Genomic DNA, 15947 nt, shown 5'->3' with positions numbered 1-15947 from the left:
TCCACAGACATGTGACTAACAGAAATGGAATAATGTGTCCTTGAACAAAGGGGGGGGGCATGATAATTACACAGGTGCACCTTGTGCTGGGGACAATAAAAGGCCATTTTAAAATGTGCAGTTTTGTCACACAACACAATGCCACAGATGTCTCAAGTTTTGAGGGAGCGTGCAATTGTCATGATGACTGCAGGAATGTCCACCAGAGCTGTTGCCAGAGAATTCAATGTTCCTTTCTTTACTATAAGCCTCCACCAATGTAATTTTAGACAATTTGGCAGTACGTCCAAACGGCCTCACAACCGCAGACCACGGGTAACCACGCCAGCCCAGGACCTCCACATCCGGCTTCTTCACCTGTGGGAACATTTGAGGGGGATGCTGAGAAGGATTTCTGTCTGTAATAAAGCCCTTTTGTGGGGGAAAACTAATTCTGATTGGCTGGGCCTGGGTCCCCAGTGGGTGGGCCTGGCTCCCAAGTGGGTGGGCCTATTCCTGGGCTACACCCCTGCCCAGTCATGTGAAATCCATAGATTAGGGCCTGATGAATTTATTTCAATTGACTGATTTCCTTATTTGAACTGTAACTCAGCAAAATCTTTGAAATTGTTGCATGTTGCGTTTATATTGTTGTTCAGTATAAATATTCCAGACATAGCTTTTTCTGATATTTATTAATTTCTTTATTTACATTTTATTTTTGGGGACTATTTGTGTTGCTTTTTTATTGCTAGGTATTACTGCACTGTTGGAGCTAGAAACATTAGCATTTCGCAAGCATTTCCAGTAAACTTTGATTTGATTTTAAATAAGCCATAGATAAGGATCTAAATCATTTCAGGAGAAGAGGGGCTCGGGAGGAGTTTTTGTGAAGACATGTCGAGGTCGGGTGCTGCTGGTAAAGAGCTTGGATGTGTTATGGTTAACTGCCAGCTAGGGTGATTGTTAGCATAACATTGTTATTCTATCAGTGTGGATGAGTTTTATGGTGCTATTAGAGGTACAGTACATTATTAGACGGAATTCCTTGTGTTTTGTTCCAGGTTTGGGTCAACGCTGCAGCTCAGATCTTTAACTCCATTGGGATAGGCTTTGGCTCCCTCATGGCCATGTCCAGCTATAACAACTTCAACAACAACATATTAAAGTGAGAAGCTCACTTTGAGGAGAGTTTGTAGTCAGGTCAAATCAGTTAAAAGTCAGTTCAAATATATTTTCACATTGTTACGGTGTCCATATTAGGTCAATCTCAGCAGGTGCTGTCCTAATATGGACACCGGACAGCGTACTGGATTGATTCATCCATCACATCCCTTTTTTCCCCACAGAGACACCCTGGCTATCTCCATCACCAACTCCCTGACCAGTATTCTGGCAGGTTTTGTCATCTTCTCCGCATTCGGCTACATGTCACATCTCCAGAACATACCTGTCAGTGAGCTGGCTGTAGATGGTGAGTTTGTGTAAGCAAACTAAAGATCATTTAGGGAGGGGAAATACTTGGACAGCTGACGCAAGACCACACATTTTCATTTAGGAAATGTACCATTTCCAGTTACAGTGCATGTATTTGAGGCAAAGCATACTAATTTCACCAAGATTGTTCCATAAAAGAGTTTAGACACCAAAGTCATAATAACAATGCATGTGTGTTCTGAATTATTTTGCATCTAGGTCCAGGACTGGTTTTTGTTGTTTACCCACAAGCCTTTGCAACGATGCCAGTGGCTCCGCTGTGGGCAATTCTGTTCTTCTTCATGCTCCTGTGCCTTGGGCTGGACAGCCAGGTAGCTAACTGTACATTACCTAACCTAAACCCACTATCACATGATACTAAATACACTTTTCTCTACTTGAAACAGATGCATTTGTTCTCACGTTGTCTTTTTTTAATGAATTTTTTCCTTTATTTAACTAGGCAAGTCATTTAAGAACAAATTATTATTTTCAATGACGGCCTAGGAACAGTGGGTTAACTGTTTTGTTCAGGGGCAGAACCTTGTCAGCTCGGGGATTCAATCTTGCAACCTTTCGGTTACTAGTCCAACGCTCTAACCACTAGGCTACCTGCTGCCCTGGTCACGTTCTCTTTGTTTGGCCACATGGTTAAGTTATGGTAATTACTATAAATATATGAATACAATATCCAGTAAAATGTATAATCGTCTGTCACAAATGATTCCAGGAACCAAAAATCTATCTTTAACTACAGCAGTTACAGTTCCAATAGAAAGTAATGCAATATCAAATCAAATCAAATTGTATTCGTCACATGTGCCGAATACAACCTTACCGTGAAATGCTTTAATATTAATAAATATTTACTAAATAAACAAAAGTTAAATGTAAATAAAAAAAGGAGTAAAATAACAATAGGAGGCTATATACAGGGGGTACCGGTACCGAGTCAATGTGTGGGGGTACAGGTTAGTTCGAGGTAATTGAGGTAATATGTAGGGATACACCGATATGACATTTCTGGCCGATACCGATATCCAATATTTTCCTTGCCAAAAAAAAACGATACCGATAGCCGATATTTAACATTTTAGCGGCCTTTTAAGCATTCTAGTACAGTTAAATAGTTAAAACACACATGGACGCAGTGGTCTAAGGCACTGCATCTCAATGCAAGAGTTGTCACTACAGTCCCTCGTTGTCACTACAGTCCCTTGGAGAAGATCTGCAAAGAGGAGTGGGACAAAATCCCTCCTGAGATGTGTGCAAACCTGGTGGCCAACTACAAGAAACGTCTGACCTCAGTGATTGCCAACAAGGGTTTTTCCACCAAGTACTAAGTCATGTTTTGCAGAGGGGTCAAATACTTATTTCCCTCATTAAAATGAAAATCAATTTATAAAATTTTTTAAATGTGTTTTTCTGGATTTTTTGTTGTTGTTATTCTGTCTCTCACTGTTCAAATAAACCTACCATTAAAATTATAGACTGATAATTTCTTTGTCAGTGGGCAAACGTACAAAATCAGCAGGGGATCAAATACTTTTTTCCCTCACTGTACCTAGCATCGAGCATGGTGGCAACACAGTAAAGAGGCTCAGCGAGAATGCCACCGAATCGCTTGTTCACAGCCTCAAGTACTTTTGTAAGTTTTAACCCCATGGTCTGTGTCGGCAGTTTTGTTGAGCAGGTGTTTCAATTCCATGACAGAGGGTATCATATCTGCTGCATACGCAGTTGATGAGCTTATTTCTCGAGTCAGTTGTTCGAATGGCTCTAAGAGTGTGTTCATGTTTCCAAGTTTCAAACATGTTCTCAAATGCCATTGAAATGGCAGTAGCGGTATGAGAACCAGCACATTCTTGAGCATGCAATTCAGCTTTCCTCAGTACAAAATCCTTGTCAACCCACTGTGCTGTCAGACTCGGCATGCTCATGGGGCTGACATCGCTGGTCAAAATGTCAGTCATGAAGCTAATAGCAGTGACGCCCATAGCAAGTACCGTAATTTCCGGACTATTAAGCGCACCTGAATATAAGCCGCACCCACTGAATTTAAAAATATATATATTTTGAACGTAAATAAGCCGCACATGTCTATAAGCCGCAGGTGCCTACCGGTACATTGAAACAAATGAACTTTACACAGGCTTTAAACCTGTTAGGGCTAGGGGGCAGTATTTGCACGGCCGGATAAAAAAACGTACCCGATTTAATCTGGTTACTACTCCTGCCCAGTAACTAGAATATGCATATAATTGTTTGATTTGGATAGAAAACACCCTAAAGTTTCTAAAACTGTTTGAATGGTGTCTGTGAGTATAACAGAACTCATATGGCAGTCAAAACCCTGAGACAAATCCTGACAGGAAACTGAAATCTGATGTGTGGATATCACTTCAAACATTTGCCATTGAAACACACAGGGGCTTGTGATTCATTTAGCACTTCCTATGGCTTCCACTAGATGTCCCCAGTCTTTACAAAGTGGTTTGAGCCTCCTACTATCAAAATTGACTGAAAGAGAGGATGTTTACCTTGGTCACAGGGGATGGACCATTACCATTGTGACGTCGGCGCCCATGGGTACTCTCCCTTTTCGAAACGTTTTGAAAGACAATGCAACCGTCCCAATGGAATATTATTGAAGCCCTGGTTGAAAAAGCCCCTAAAGATTTATGTTATACAACGTTTGACATGTTTGAACGAACTTAAATATATTTCTTTGCTCATTCCTGACGACAAGTCAGACGCACACGGTACATTTTCACTAGCCTTCAGAGCGCGCTAACACTATTGGGACATAAATTATTAACTTTTTTGAACAAAACTACATTTGTTATGGACCTGGGAATCCCTAGAAGTGCCTTCTGATAAAGATAATCAAAGGTAAGGGATTATTTACAATAGTATTTTTGATGGTTGATCGTTCCAAGATGGCTCCAACATTTATAGCCTAGACTTTTTTTCTGGGCATACCACGTCGTTTATTGCAAAGTGTGATTTCCCAGTAAAGTTATTTTTAAATCTGGCAAAGAGATGGCATTCAAGACATATTAATCTATAAGTCTTTGAATGACAATATTACATTTTAACAATGTTTTCGAATAGTAATTTTGTAAATTGTAGCGCTGATCATCGGAAGCATTTGAGGGAAAAGATTTTCTGAACGTCATGCGCCGATGTAAAATGCTGTTTTTATATATAAATATGAACTTTATCGAACAAAAAATGCATGTGTTGTGTAACATGATGTCCTAGGAGTGTCATCTGATGAAGGTTGTCAAAGGTTAGTGCTGCATTTAGCTGTGTTTTGGGTATTTGTGATGCATGCTAGTTGCTTTGAAAATGGCTGTGTGATTATTTCTGGCTGGGTACTCTGCTGACTTAATCTAATGTTTTGCTTTTGCTGTAAAGCCTTTTTGAAATCGGACAACGTGGTTCGATTCAGGAGAGGTGTATCTATAAAACGGTGTAAAATAGTCATATGTTTGAGAAATTGAAGTTATAGCATTTATGAGGTTTTGCATTTAGCGCGACGCGATTCCACTGGCTGTTGATTAGGGTGGGACGCAAGCCCAGACAGGTTAACGAAACACGGCTTGTAACAAAAATAAATAGGCTTTAACGAAACACGGCTTGTAACAAAAATAAATAGGCTTTAACGAAACACGGCTTGTAACAAAAATAAATAGGCTTTAACGAAACACGGCTTGTAACAAAAAATAAAAAATTTGCAGTAAGCTTTAGTTGTCTTTTTGCACTGAGTCAATTCCTCACGCTGCTATTTCCAACGTCTTATCATCGACTCATTAAGACCAAGCTCCCGTGCAGCAGCTCTATTTCCTTTTCCAACAGCCAGATCAATCGCCTTCAACTTGAAAGCTGCATCATATGCATTTCTCCGTGTCTTTGCCATAATGAGGGTGACAAAATGACTACCGTAATCAGAATGATGGGAAGTTTGAGAGCGCTCGATTTAATCTAAACAGTAAACAAAAAAGTTGTTTGACCTTAACCCGTTCGGCAATTTCATTGGTCTAATGAAAGCTTCATGCCGCCCAAAAAACTGAGCACGTCACAGAATGTGTTTTTTTGGGGAAAAAAAATTTAAAGCGGGAAAAATCCATATATTAGCCGCGTCATTGTTTAAGCCGCAAGGTTCAAAGCCTGGGAAAAAAGTTGCGCCTTATAGTCCAGAATTTACGGTAGCTCATAGATGTACGTTTCAACAATACTGTTTAACTCCGGTAGGTAAACATCTGAAAAATAGCGCTGTCGTGTCTTTGGCTATGCCGGATTAAGTGATATGACATGCTAACCTATAAAATCCTTTCTCTGTAATTAATATTACCTGATTAAGCTAATCATGTAAATGTAATTAACTAGAAAGTCGGGGCACCACGGAAGAACGTTTATAGAGCCGTTATCTTCCGAATAAACTCTTAAAATACTTAGTCATATTTTACATCGATAGCAGTCAATATTAACCCTTATCTTATTTTCAGTCTCATAATGAAAGTTGTAAATTCTTGGCTATCTTCACGAACCCTGGCAAACAAGTTGAATCAGCAATACAAAATGGGTTTAATTATTTATTTACTAAATACCTAAACTAATCACACAGAATTACAAATACATCGAATACAAATGATGTCATACATGATGGCTGGTTACACAAAGGAAAGGGGGTTGGGCTTGAATGAAAGAGCGGGAAGACTTAGGAACAAAGAAACAGCAGCTATGCTATTGTAAATACATTATCTTATGCATTCTAAATTACCGCCCATTTGGAAAAGGAAAATGCAATAAATATTTACTCTGAGCTGCGCTTCGGTAGATTGGTCGTAGATGCTGGCCGGGTTGGCCAACAGATCTTCCTGTCCTCGGAAGAATGTCTCTGGTGGTAAATTGGATACGTGGTGGTATCTTTGTCTGTCTGTTAGACTGGATCCGTCGTCCGTCCTTTCATAGCCCCCGTCTACAGCGGCCGCTGCTAACTCAACGGCTAGGAAGTATCACTTCTGTAGTGAATAAGCTCAAAGTTCATACCATTCGCCACCAAAGCTCACGCCGAGGTTGGCTTAGTTCTGTACTTGACGTGTGTCCTTCTAACGTAGAGGCTGCAGACCTCACGTACTGGAACAATGGTTATCTTTTCGTCAAAGGCTTATATAGTGGAGAGGGGGAAGGATGTGTTTCATCGTTTATAACCCCTGTCTCTTCACAGGGGTGGGCCACTGATCAAGCAGGGCACTTTCCTTATGAAAACCCAATTCTCTCATTTGGAAGCTAAAATTACATTTATTCTCCTAACAAACAATTTCAATATCAAACATTTCAATTGCATAACAATTCCATGTTACTCTGATAACTAGAGGGTGTATACTTTCTCAGGTACAGTTTATGTCGTCCTGTCATCAGTCATAATGTCTCAGATGACAACCAAACTGACATCCATACTCATTACGTTCCCAAGCATATTTCCAACTGGTTTTATTACCAAAATATGGTTCCCTTTCCCCATTTGTTTGATGTTCCCAGACTCTCTATATTTAACACAGGCTATTCAAGTCCTTCAGTAGGGTCAGAAAGAGAGGGGAAGGGAGAAAGGTATTTATGGGGGGGTCATAAACCTTACCCACAGGCCAACGTCATGACAGCGCCTACTTGGTAGTGTGTACCGGGGCTCGAGGTGCTCGACCAGTCGGCGAAAACCAACATCATACACAACAGAGAACAGTTGATTTTCAAGGGCAATGAATTCCATTATCTTGCCGTTAATGGATTTCGCCCTTGAGTTGTCTCGCTGACATGTTCTTACTCTTTCTAATGACTGCTCGACTTGAACTTGTTTAGTTGTTGGATGTGTGCTCTTAGTATTTTTTTGCTTTTGTTCTGTGTAGCACTGTATTTTTTGTGGCGTCATTACGTCATCTACCTACGTTATATAGGCATGCACGTCAGCTTTGACATCGGTTTTGCCAACATCGGGTGTTGGCATTTGTTGGCATTTGCCAGCCGATGTTGGCATTTTTAGCTAATATCGTCCGATTCCGATATGCTCACCAATATACCGTGCATCCCTAGTAATATGTACATGTAGGTAGGAGTAAAGTGACTATGCATAGATAATAGTGAGGAACAGCAGCAAAAAAATAAATAATAATAATACAAAAAAAATAAAATCTGTGCCTTTATAATAACTTGACAGCCTATCCTTCACATGCAGATAGTGATTCTGAGTTTTCAGTTTGTTTAGGTTTGTCCTACCTGCCAGGTTGAAAGGACAGTCACAAGACTCATCGCCATCTGCCGAATGGCCTCATAAAACAGCCATTAAACGATGAGAAGAGAATGTCAAGATTCAAACTGAAGGGCATTATGTATTTTTGACACAGATGAAAAAATGCCAAGTCATTGTTACCAGATAGTTGCAGTAAGAAAGCCTTTATTATAAGTGTAAAACTAACAAGGACTCAATAATCCATGCTTTCTAGGAATGCAATAAAGTTATGGGCGGATCTAGAAAGTTGGCTGTCAGAAGTATTACAATGTAAATTTACATGCAATCCGTCTGTCTGCATATTTCCAGACATGGAATATGGGAGTGTAGTGAGATACCCAATGGGCTGGACAATTCTCTTTTCATCACTCAACTTGAAAAAACGTATACTGAAAATGTAGACATCAATCAATTCGCCATCATTAACACAATGGAAAAATCTATATTTTTTATTGAAATAGTATGGGCGACTGAGAAAAACAAATAGGCACAATTTAAGGCCATGTGGCAAACAATATTGCAGGCACCAGGGATGGGGGTGTGAATATGCGGGTCTGAGCAGATGAGATGTTGTTGTTTGTGTCCGTCTGTAATTTGTTGTTTGTATGTGTATGTTTGTATCTGGTGTGTACTGTATATGAACAAAAAATAAATATGCTAAAAGACGTTATTATATTGGTATCTCCATGTCGGAATGTTACCATGTTATGATTTTAAAAAGTATATATATTTCTCAGTTTGCCATGGTGGAGGTGATGGTGACCAGCCTAATGGATGAGTTTGGAGGGCCCCTGATGAAGTTTCTGAGACACAAGGAGATGCTGGTTCTGGCAGTCTGCAGCACTGCCTTTCTGCTGGGGATACCCCATGTCATGCAGGTACCCTGGAGTGAACGCCTAGGCCATATAGGTGTACACTCATCAGACAACTCCAGCACAGCAATAATCCAGGACAAGTATTGGACTAGACTAGTAATAAAGTGCACTTAGGGTAATATAATTATACTCTACCCAATTGTACACTGTTAGATGAAATCGTGCTATATATAGAACCAAAAAAGGATTATATTTTAATAATGTAGTGTGGTTAAGTCTTTATTAATCTCAGAAACTCAGAACTAAAATCGTATATAATTGCATCAGATGCTTGATTAGGTTCTAGGTGGAGATGTATGAGAAAAGGTACTAACAAGACTAGCTTAGTCTCCAACTTTTTAAATGCTAAATCTCAGCCAAAGCCCCCCCTCCTTCCAAAAACTTTCCACTTGAAATCATAGCTTGAAATCATTGCTTGAAAACCTTGCCCACACTTTAAGCACCACATTCACCCAATCCTGATACTTCTAAATAACCAGTGACAGAATGCCAAAGCACTGGAACTACTTTTACTCATTAGTAGTTGCATCCCAGATTATTTTAGCATATGTTACGTCACTGATGTAATGTTCTGTCCAAAGAGATTAGTTCTTTCTTACAGCTGCTATTAAATACTCTCTCTCTTTGACCAGGTGGGGATCTATGTATTCCAGCTGATGGACCACTACACGGCCATAGTGTCTCTCATGTTCCTGGCCTTCTTTGAGGTGCTGGCCATCTGCGGGCTTTATGGTGAGACCAGTGTGTGTCTAACATATGCATGTTAGTCATTACAGGAATGAAATTAATAAATTCATTCTGACAGGTGTTAGGAGGCTTTCGGCAAACTTAAAGGAGATGACAGGAAACAGGCCTAATATCTTCTTCAAAGTGTGCTGGATGTTTGTGGCTCCTCTTCTGATCACTGTGAGTCATCATCATTCACCCTAACAGAACTATAGTGTCTACAAATAAAACGCCATACAGTTGACATTGTCTAATGTCCAAAAAATTGACAAGGGCACATCTGGTTTTGAGAGTAGGTATACTTTGAATGCAATTGATAAAGGTATTTGATTCATCCCTCTCTCTCCTCTGGTGCAACAGATTATCCTGGTGTTCACAATCATCCAGTTTAAACCAGCTCGCTATGAGGACTACGTGTATCCCCCGTGGGCTCAGGGGATTGGTTGGGTCATCGCTATGGCGTCCATAATCTGGATCCCACTCGGGGCTCTTCACACACTGTGGGTTCTGCCAGGCACCTTCACTGAGGTACTGTATTACTATACATCAATCTCTCTCTCTCTACCTATAGCATTATTTTGACCTTAGTACAACATCTAGCAACCTTGTCAAGAGGTTCTGGATAGGGTGGGGCGGTATCCAGATTTTCATATTGTCATACTGTCCTTCTCTCATCCCGGGACTTACGGTATTACCAGCTTAGTACACTTGGGGGCACCAAAAAATGCAAAAAAGGCCATTGGGCATCTATTACCAGAATGCAGAATTAGCACAATAATTGCGAATTTCCATGGAAGCTGCTAGCTAAATATGCTAACGAACACAAACGAAAATAAACTAATTGCAAAGACAGGCAATCCAGCTCATAAAATTATACATATATAGGTAGGCGCTACCGAATGTCATTTTTGGTGAGTTTGGATATTTGCACAATGTCTCTCATTCACATTCGCTTGTAAATGAACAAAGTTTTGAGGAATGCTTGTCTGAAGGAAGAAAAGTACTGGTTCTGGAGAAGCATGTGTACACGCGGTGTCTGGAGTCTGGAGTCGCTAGGGCAATGGGCCTGCCTGCTCTACTCGGAGAATGGGCCGACAACGGAGAGGAGAAAAAAACGCAAGGAAATCAAGATAGCAGTGGAAGCTGTACAGATTTCTCAAACATGGCAGAAAGCTAACACTATATGATGACCCGTCTCCTTATTAATTCAGCCACTTACTTGAATAACTAGCAAGTTAAACTTAGGGGAGGCGTTAATGCAGAATTCTGTGTTTTTTATGCAGAAAAAAAGATAAAACACATAAGAAATATCTTGCTGTGTTTTGTAAACCCATGATCTAAAATGCTTTATTGTAATTTCTGCTTGGCATCAGACTAATTTTGTGCTTTAGTTGCTCTTCTCCACTTGGATGAGAATTCACCAATGCATTCTATCAGCAGACAGCGCTCTGAGTGATGTGTAGTGTGGTGGTTAATTTTTTTACTATCAAATGAGGAGACAAACTTATCATACAAGTCAGCGTTATACTTAAACTAAATCTTTATTCACTTATTAATAAGGGCGCAGGTCAATACAACACACACATATAAAGTGAATTGATTGAGTGCTCTACGATAATAATGGCTGGTCAATGAATCACCCTCAGATGATTCTTTGATAGCCCTGAGACAAAGATACACCCCCTTCAGTCTACATGACAAACACCCCCTTCAGTCTACATTGCAAACACCAGATGTATGGAATGGGTCACAAGGTTAAGATTTGTATGAAAGTTACTTATAATACACAGCAGACAGTATCTGCTGTAAAAACTGTTCTCATTTTGTAGAAACCAGGGTCTGGTCCCAAGCCATCTCTCCCTGGTACCTTATAGAACATAAACATTAACTCATGCTCTGGTATCACCCAAAGACATAATAAATCTCCTGTCATTGTTCAATCTCCCAGAGGCCCACTTTCAGTTCACACAGTCACAATAGAGTTAAAAGAACCCTCTATTCTGTTGCATAAAACAACCATTTGATGCAATTACAGTATTATAACATAATCTTGCAATTTTGCTCTCACAGTAGCTACATTTCTCCAGCAAGTGTGGCCTGGAGAAATGTGTGGCCTGGAGAATTCTCTGGTAAAATGCAAGATTAACAACAGGAAATGTAGCTGGCTACATTCTTTCTATGATTAACATTAGAAATATGATGGCCATCCATCGTTTTTGCTAAATAATACCAGCTTTTTCATTGTAAGCTCATTTACTTGTGTGGCTGCCTGCCAAATAGCGTTGCACTTCTGTTGTCATCTGATGAAAGTGAAGCTATTTTCTGCCGAATGTGTTGCACAAATTAATTTTTGGTGAAGGAAACTGAAGTTGCATGCCCCTGATCACTCTATTGAAGCTAAAAAACACTGACTTCCGATATAAAACGCGAACCCTGTCAATACACAGCTGGACTCAACTGCTCTGGGGAACTATGGTAAGCTTCATAATGTGACAGGTGAAACAAAGAAAGCAATCTGCTTTATCTCCTAACATATTGCACAAGTTCACTGCAGGTATTCACTTAAAAATTAGCTACAAATATTAACATTTATCGAAACACTTCAAATAAATAGTTTCAATGGTATTGATGGTATTGAAAAACCATCCCTGTAGCTCAGTTGGTAGAGCATGGTGTTTGCAACGCCAGGGTTGTGGGTTCGATTCCCACGGGGGGCCAGCACAGAAATAAAATGTATGAAATGTATGCATTCACTACTGTAAGTCGCTCTGGATAAGAGCTTCTGCTAAATGACTAAAATGTAAAAATGTAAATGTAATTTCCAAATGCCCCAGTATATGGTATATATGGTCTACTGCCCAAGCCTAGTTCTGGTGTAATGGCTAAGCAAAGTTGTTGGACAGAATTAGCCCAAATCCATATGTTGTTAAAGACTTCTAATAATGTCTTGTCTTCCTCCCCCCAGAGATTAGTAAAGTCAATCACCCCCTATGCACTGGAGAATGAGAGGGGAGGAGACACATACCCAAACATAGCAGTCATCAGCTCCTTAGGTAGAGAAACAGAGAAGCCTCACATTCAGACAAACCTCTGATACTGACTCTCCCTATTGATGGCCTCTGTACCAGCCTGGGATTCTGGGACTATGCTAGGCTTGGAGAGCCAGGAGAGGGTTTACTAAGGATGTCAATCCTGATTCACAGTGGCACTGGGAACCACACTGTCTGTAGATGACGTGACAAAAACCGTCTAACAACATTCCTATTGGTGTTGTTTGGGACTTCTGCTCATGGGGAAGTGGGTTGTTCTCCTTCATGGAGTGAATGACAGATATTTTTAAAACACTGTTATAGTCAATTATGTAATAACAAATAGAAGAAATGGACCTGGACCCAAAAGCTTACCCATCTCTGCTTTGAAAGATCGGAATTGGTCATGAGTGGGTACTGGTACATGATAACCTGTCCATATGTTGCACTGTCTGAACTTTGGTATTATGTTTTTTTTTTATATGTAGCCATGGATAACCAAAGTACAAAGGTCTGAGAACTGTTAGTTATAGATGTTGTTGTTCTGCCCTTCAAGCATGTTAACTTTCACTTGAGCACCACCTTGTGGTTAACACAGCTGAAGAGGTATTACATGTATTTCTAGAGTACCACAGTTAGAGTCATAATACCCATAAAACCTAGCAGTCAAACAAGGAAATGGTTAAAATTGTTTTTCCACTGTTAATTTTTACAATAGCGGATTTTAGAAACACTTAAAATAAGGGCTGTGTTTTCATGTAGGCTTACCCTGACGTGACTTTTTGATAACTGTGTAAATCTCACTGGGACAAGGTGACTTTTATCAATATATTCGCATGTATTACCCCCCCAAAATGAAATGCCTTTTTAGCTGCTAATGTGGCTATCATAAAGAACTAGAAATGCCATAATGATCTGGATGGGACTCTCGATTAACTGTCTGTTAGCTAAATTTGGTCATTAATAAATTGGCTAAATGTCTTTAAATTGACAAGTTTTACATTGACACAACGTGCAGGAGCTTGCAGGGAGTGCATGTCTCGAATCAGAGTAATAGAGACTAATATATTGATAAAATTCACCTTGTCCGAGAGAGGTTTACATGGTTATCAAAACGTCACGTCAGAGTAATCCTACACAAAACACAGCCCTTATTTTAAGTGTTTCAAAAATTCCCTGTGGGAAAAATGAATGGTGGTAAAATTATTGGAACCATTTCTGGTTTACCGCTAGATTTTATGGGTATTATGACACCACCACCGTGGGGCTATATATTAGTAAAACATGTACAGTATGATGCAGTAGCTATGGATCAGCACAGCAGTTAATAAAATAATCTAACAAATGCAGCATTTGGAACATGTTGTTGAAATATTCCTCATGTAATATGTTGTTTATACAATAAAATGCCACAATATGTTTGATTTGGCTGCTGTGGGTCAGGGCGCAAGGAGACCCACAGCTCCGCTAAAACCATTGACAACTACATGCTGTTTAAGGGATTGTTACATAAATGTTACGACTATTTGGTTTTAATAGTCAGAACTACAAACACCGCATTATTCCATGCAAAACAATTGTGCACATTTACCTCTATCATCAGAGTTATACAGCAAGTAACTGCATGCTTTTCATGATCCGTAAACATCAATGATCATGTAATTTCAGATACATGAAGGTGCCTATCGATTTGACATGTAGCTAGCTAAGCAAACAACATCATTAGCTTGCATCATCAGAGTTTAGGCTTTTGGAAAGAGCTTGAAAATCGGCAAGTCCACGTCCTGGTAAATTGTGTCGGACTACTGTCATCACCACTATAGATGGCAAGTAAATCAACCAACATTTGGATATAGTCATCTAGTTTATCCCTTGAAAGTTTGCTTGTTATCTAGCCATATTGACGTGATCTGTTATTAGCTAGCTAGCCAATTTTACGTGGTCAATCAATGTAGCCTATATCATGTCTGTCAGTAGTAATCATAAATAAAAGGATCGGACCCTGTTTTCAATTTTCCCCTAAAATGACATACCCAAATCCAACTGCATGTAGCTCAGGACCAGAAGCAAGGATATGCCTATTATTGATACCATTTGAAAGGAAATACTTTGAAGTTTGTGGAAATGTGAAATTAATGTCTAGAATAATACATTAGATCTTGTAAAAGTTAATACAAACAAAAAACATGCATTTTCATTTTTTTTTTAAATCATCATCTTTGAAATGCAAGAGAAAAGCCATATCATATAGGCATTTAGGCACAATTTAGACTTTGGCCACCAGATGGCAGCAGTGCGTGTGCAAAGTTTAAGATTGATACAGTGAAGCATTGCAATACTGTACAATATTTTGTATCAAGTCTGCCAAAATGTGCCTAATTGGTCAATTGATATATTTAAGTACATAACTATAGAGAACATACAAAAATATGCTAATACAAAATGTAAGTTTACACACTCCCAGGAATGTCATACATGATGGATAATTAGCTTCCCTACAGAAAAACACTAAGTTCACACATCTAGATGGCCGGGCGGGGTTGGTGTGGGGCCAGACAGCAGGAGTTCAAACTGTAGAACTCAGTTCCTACATTTGAATATAAAAATTGATTTTATCAAACAAACTATGCTACATTTTATCTTTGGGACCCTCAAGATGACAAATCAGAGCAAGATTACTGAATGTAAGTACATTATTTACCTTCAGAGGTGAATGTATCAAACCACTTGACGTGAGTTTTTTGTTGTTGTGCACTCTCGTCAAACAATAGCATGGCTATTTTCACTGTAATAGCTACTGTAAATTGGTCAGTGCAGTTCGATTAACAAGAATTTAAGCTTTCTGCCCATATAAGACATGTCTATGTCCTGGAAAGTTTGCTGTAACTTACGTAATTCTAGTCACATTAGCGCACGTTAGCAACAACCATCCCGGTACACTCTTAAAAACGCTGTTGAAAATGGGATGATGTTATTTTTTTATTTAACTAGGCAAGTCAGTTAAGAATAAATTCTTATTTACAATGACGGCCTAGGAACAGTGGGATAACTGCCTTGTTCAGGGGCAGAACGACAGATTTTTACCTTGTCAGCTCAGGGATTTGAACTAGCTGGCCCAACGCTCTAACCACTAGGCTACCTGTCGCACAATGTTATTGTGACGTTTTATTGAAATCGACCAATAGGCTATATATTATGTAATATATCCATTGCAATCTGACAAATGGTCACTTTCCGTGACTCAAATTATTGGAAAAGTCATGAGTATTTTACATAACATTTTAAACAAAACATTTATGTTTGAAAGGAAATGATGTCTGATTAAAATAGGTATAATACTTATTAAAATAAGTATTATAAGAATAATCAGTAAATATTGTCATTGTAGGCAAGATATAATCATACTGTACAACTCTGTAATGTTATGTAAGGCAAAATAAAAAGCCAACTGACTCAAGAGCCAAAGGGTGTGCCAAGTTTTTGTGATCATCAGTTTTGTTTACAAACCTGTCTGAGATTATGCCATCTAGTTTATATTTGTTCAATTAACAGAATAACTAACACTGTAGTTAT

The 15947-nt window shown here is 39.2% G+C and overlaps 1 protein-coding gene across 1 annotated transcript in view; it reads left to right on the top strand.

The window, feature by feature from the left end:
• si:ch211-283g2.1 (sodium- and chloride-dependent GABA transporter ine) overlaps positions 1 to 15833 on the top strand; it is a 28841-nt gene extending 13008 nt beyond the window's left edge. Inside the window, exons 6-13 of the mRNA XM_014137960.2 lie at positions 1044 to 1147; positions 1329 to 1453; positions 1675 to 1787; positions 8482 to 8622; positions 9252 to 9351; positions 9425 to 9525; positions 9706 to 9873; positions 12311 to 15833. Coding sequence (XP_013993435.1) covers positions 1044 to 1147; positions 1329 to 1453; positions 1675 to 1787; positions 8482 to 8622; positions 9252 to 9351; positions 9425 to 9525; positions 9706 to 9873; positions 12311 to 12439 — 981 coding nt within the window. The 3' untranslated portion in view covers positions 12440 to 15833. The remainder of the gene's footprint in view (positions 1 to 1043; positions 1148 to 1328; positions 1454 to 1674; positions 1788 to 8481; positions 8623 to 9251; positions 9352 to 9424; positions 9526 to 9705; positions 9874 to 12310) is intronic.
• Positions 15834 to 15947: the final 114 nt, after the last annotated feature.

Source organism: Salmo salar, chromosome ssa13 (genome assembly GCF_905237065.1).
Source record: "Salmo salar chromosome ssa13, Ssal_v3.1, whole genome shotgun sequence".
Lineage (NCBI taxonomy): Eukaryota > Metazoa > Chordata > Actinopteri > Salmoniformes > Salmonidae > Salmo > Salmo salar.
The sequence above is the reverse complement of the archived record's forward strand: the minus strand, read 5'-3'. Positions and strand labels throughout refer to the sequence as shown.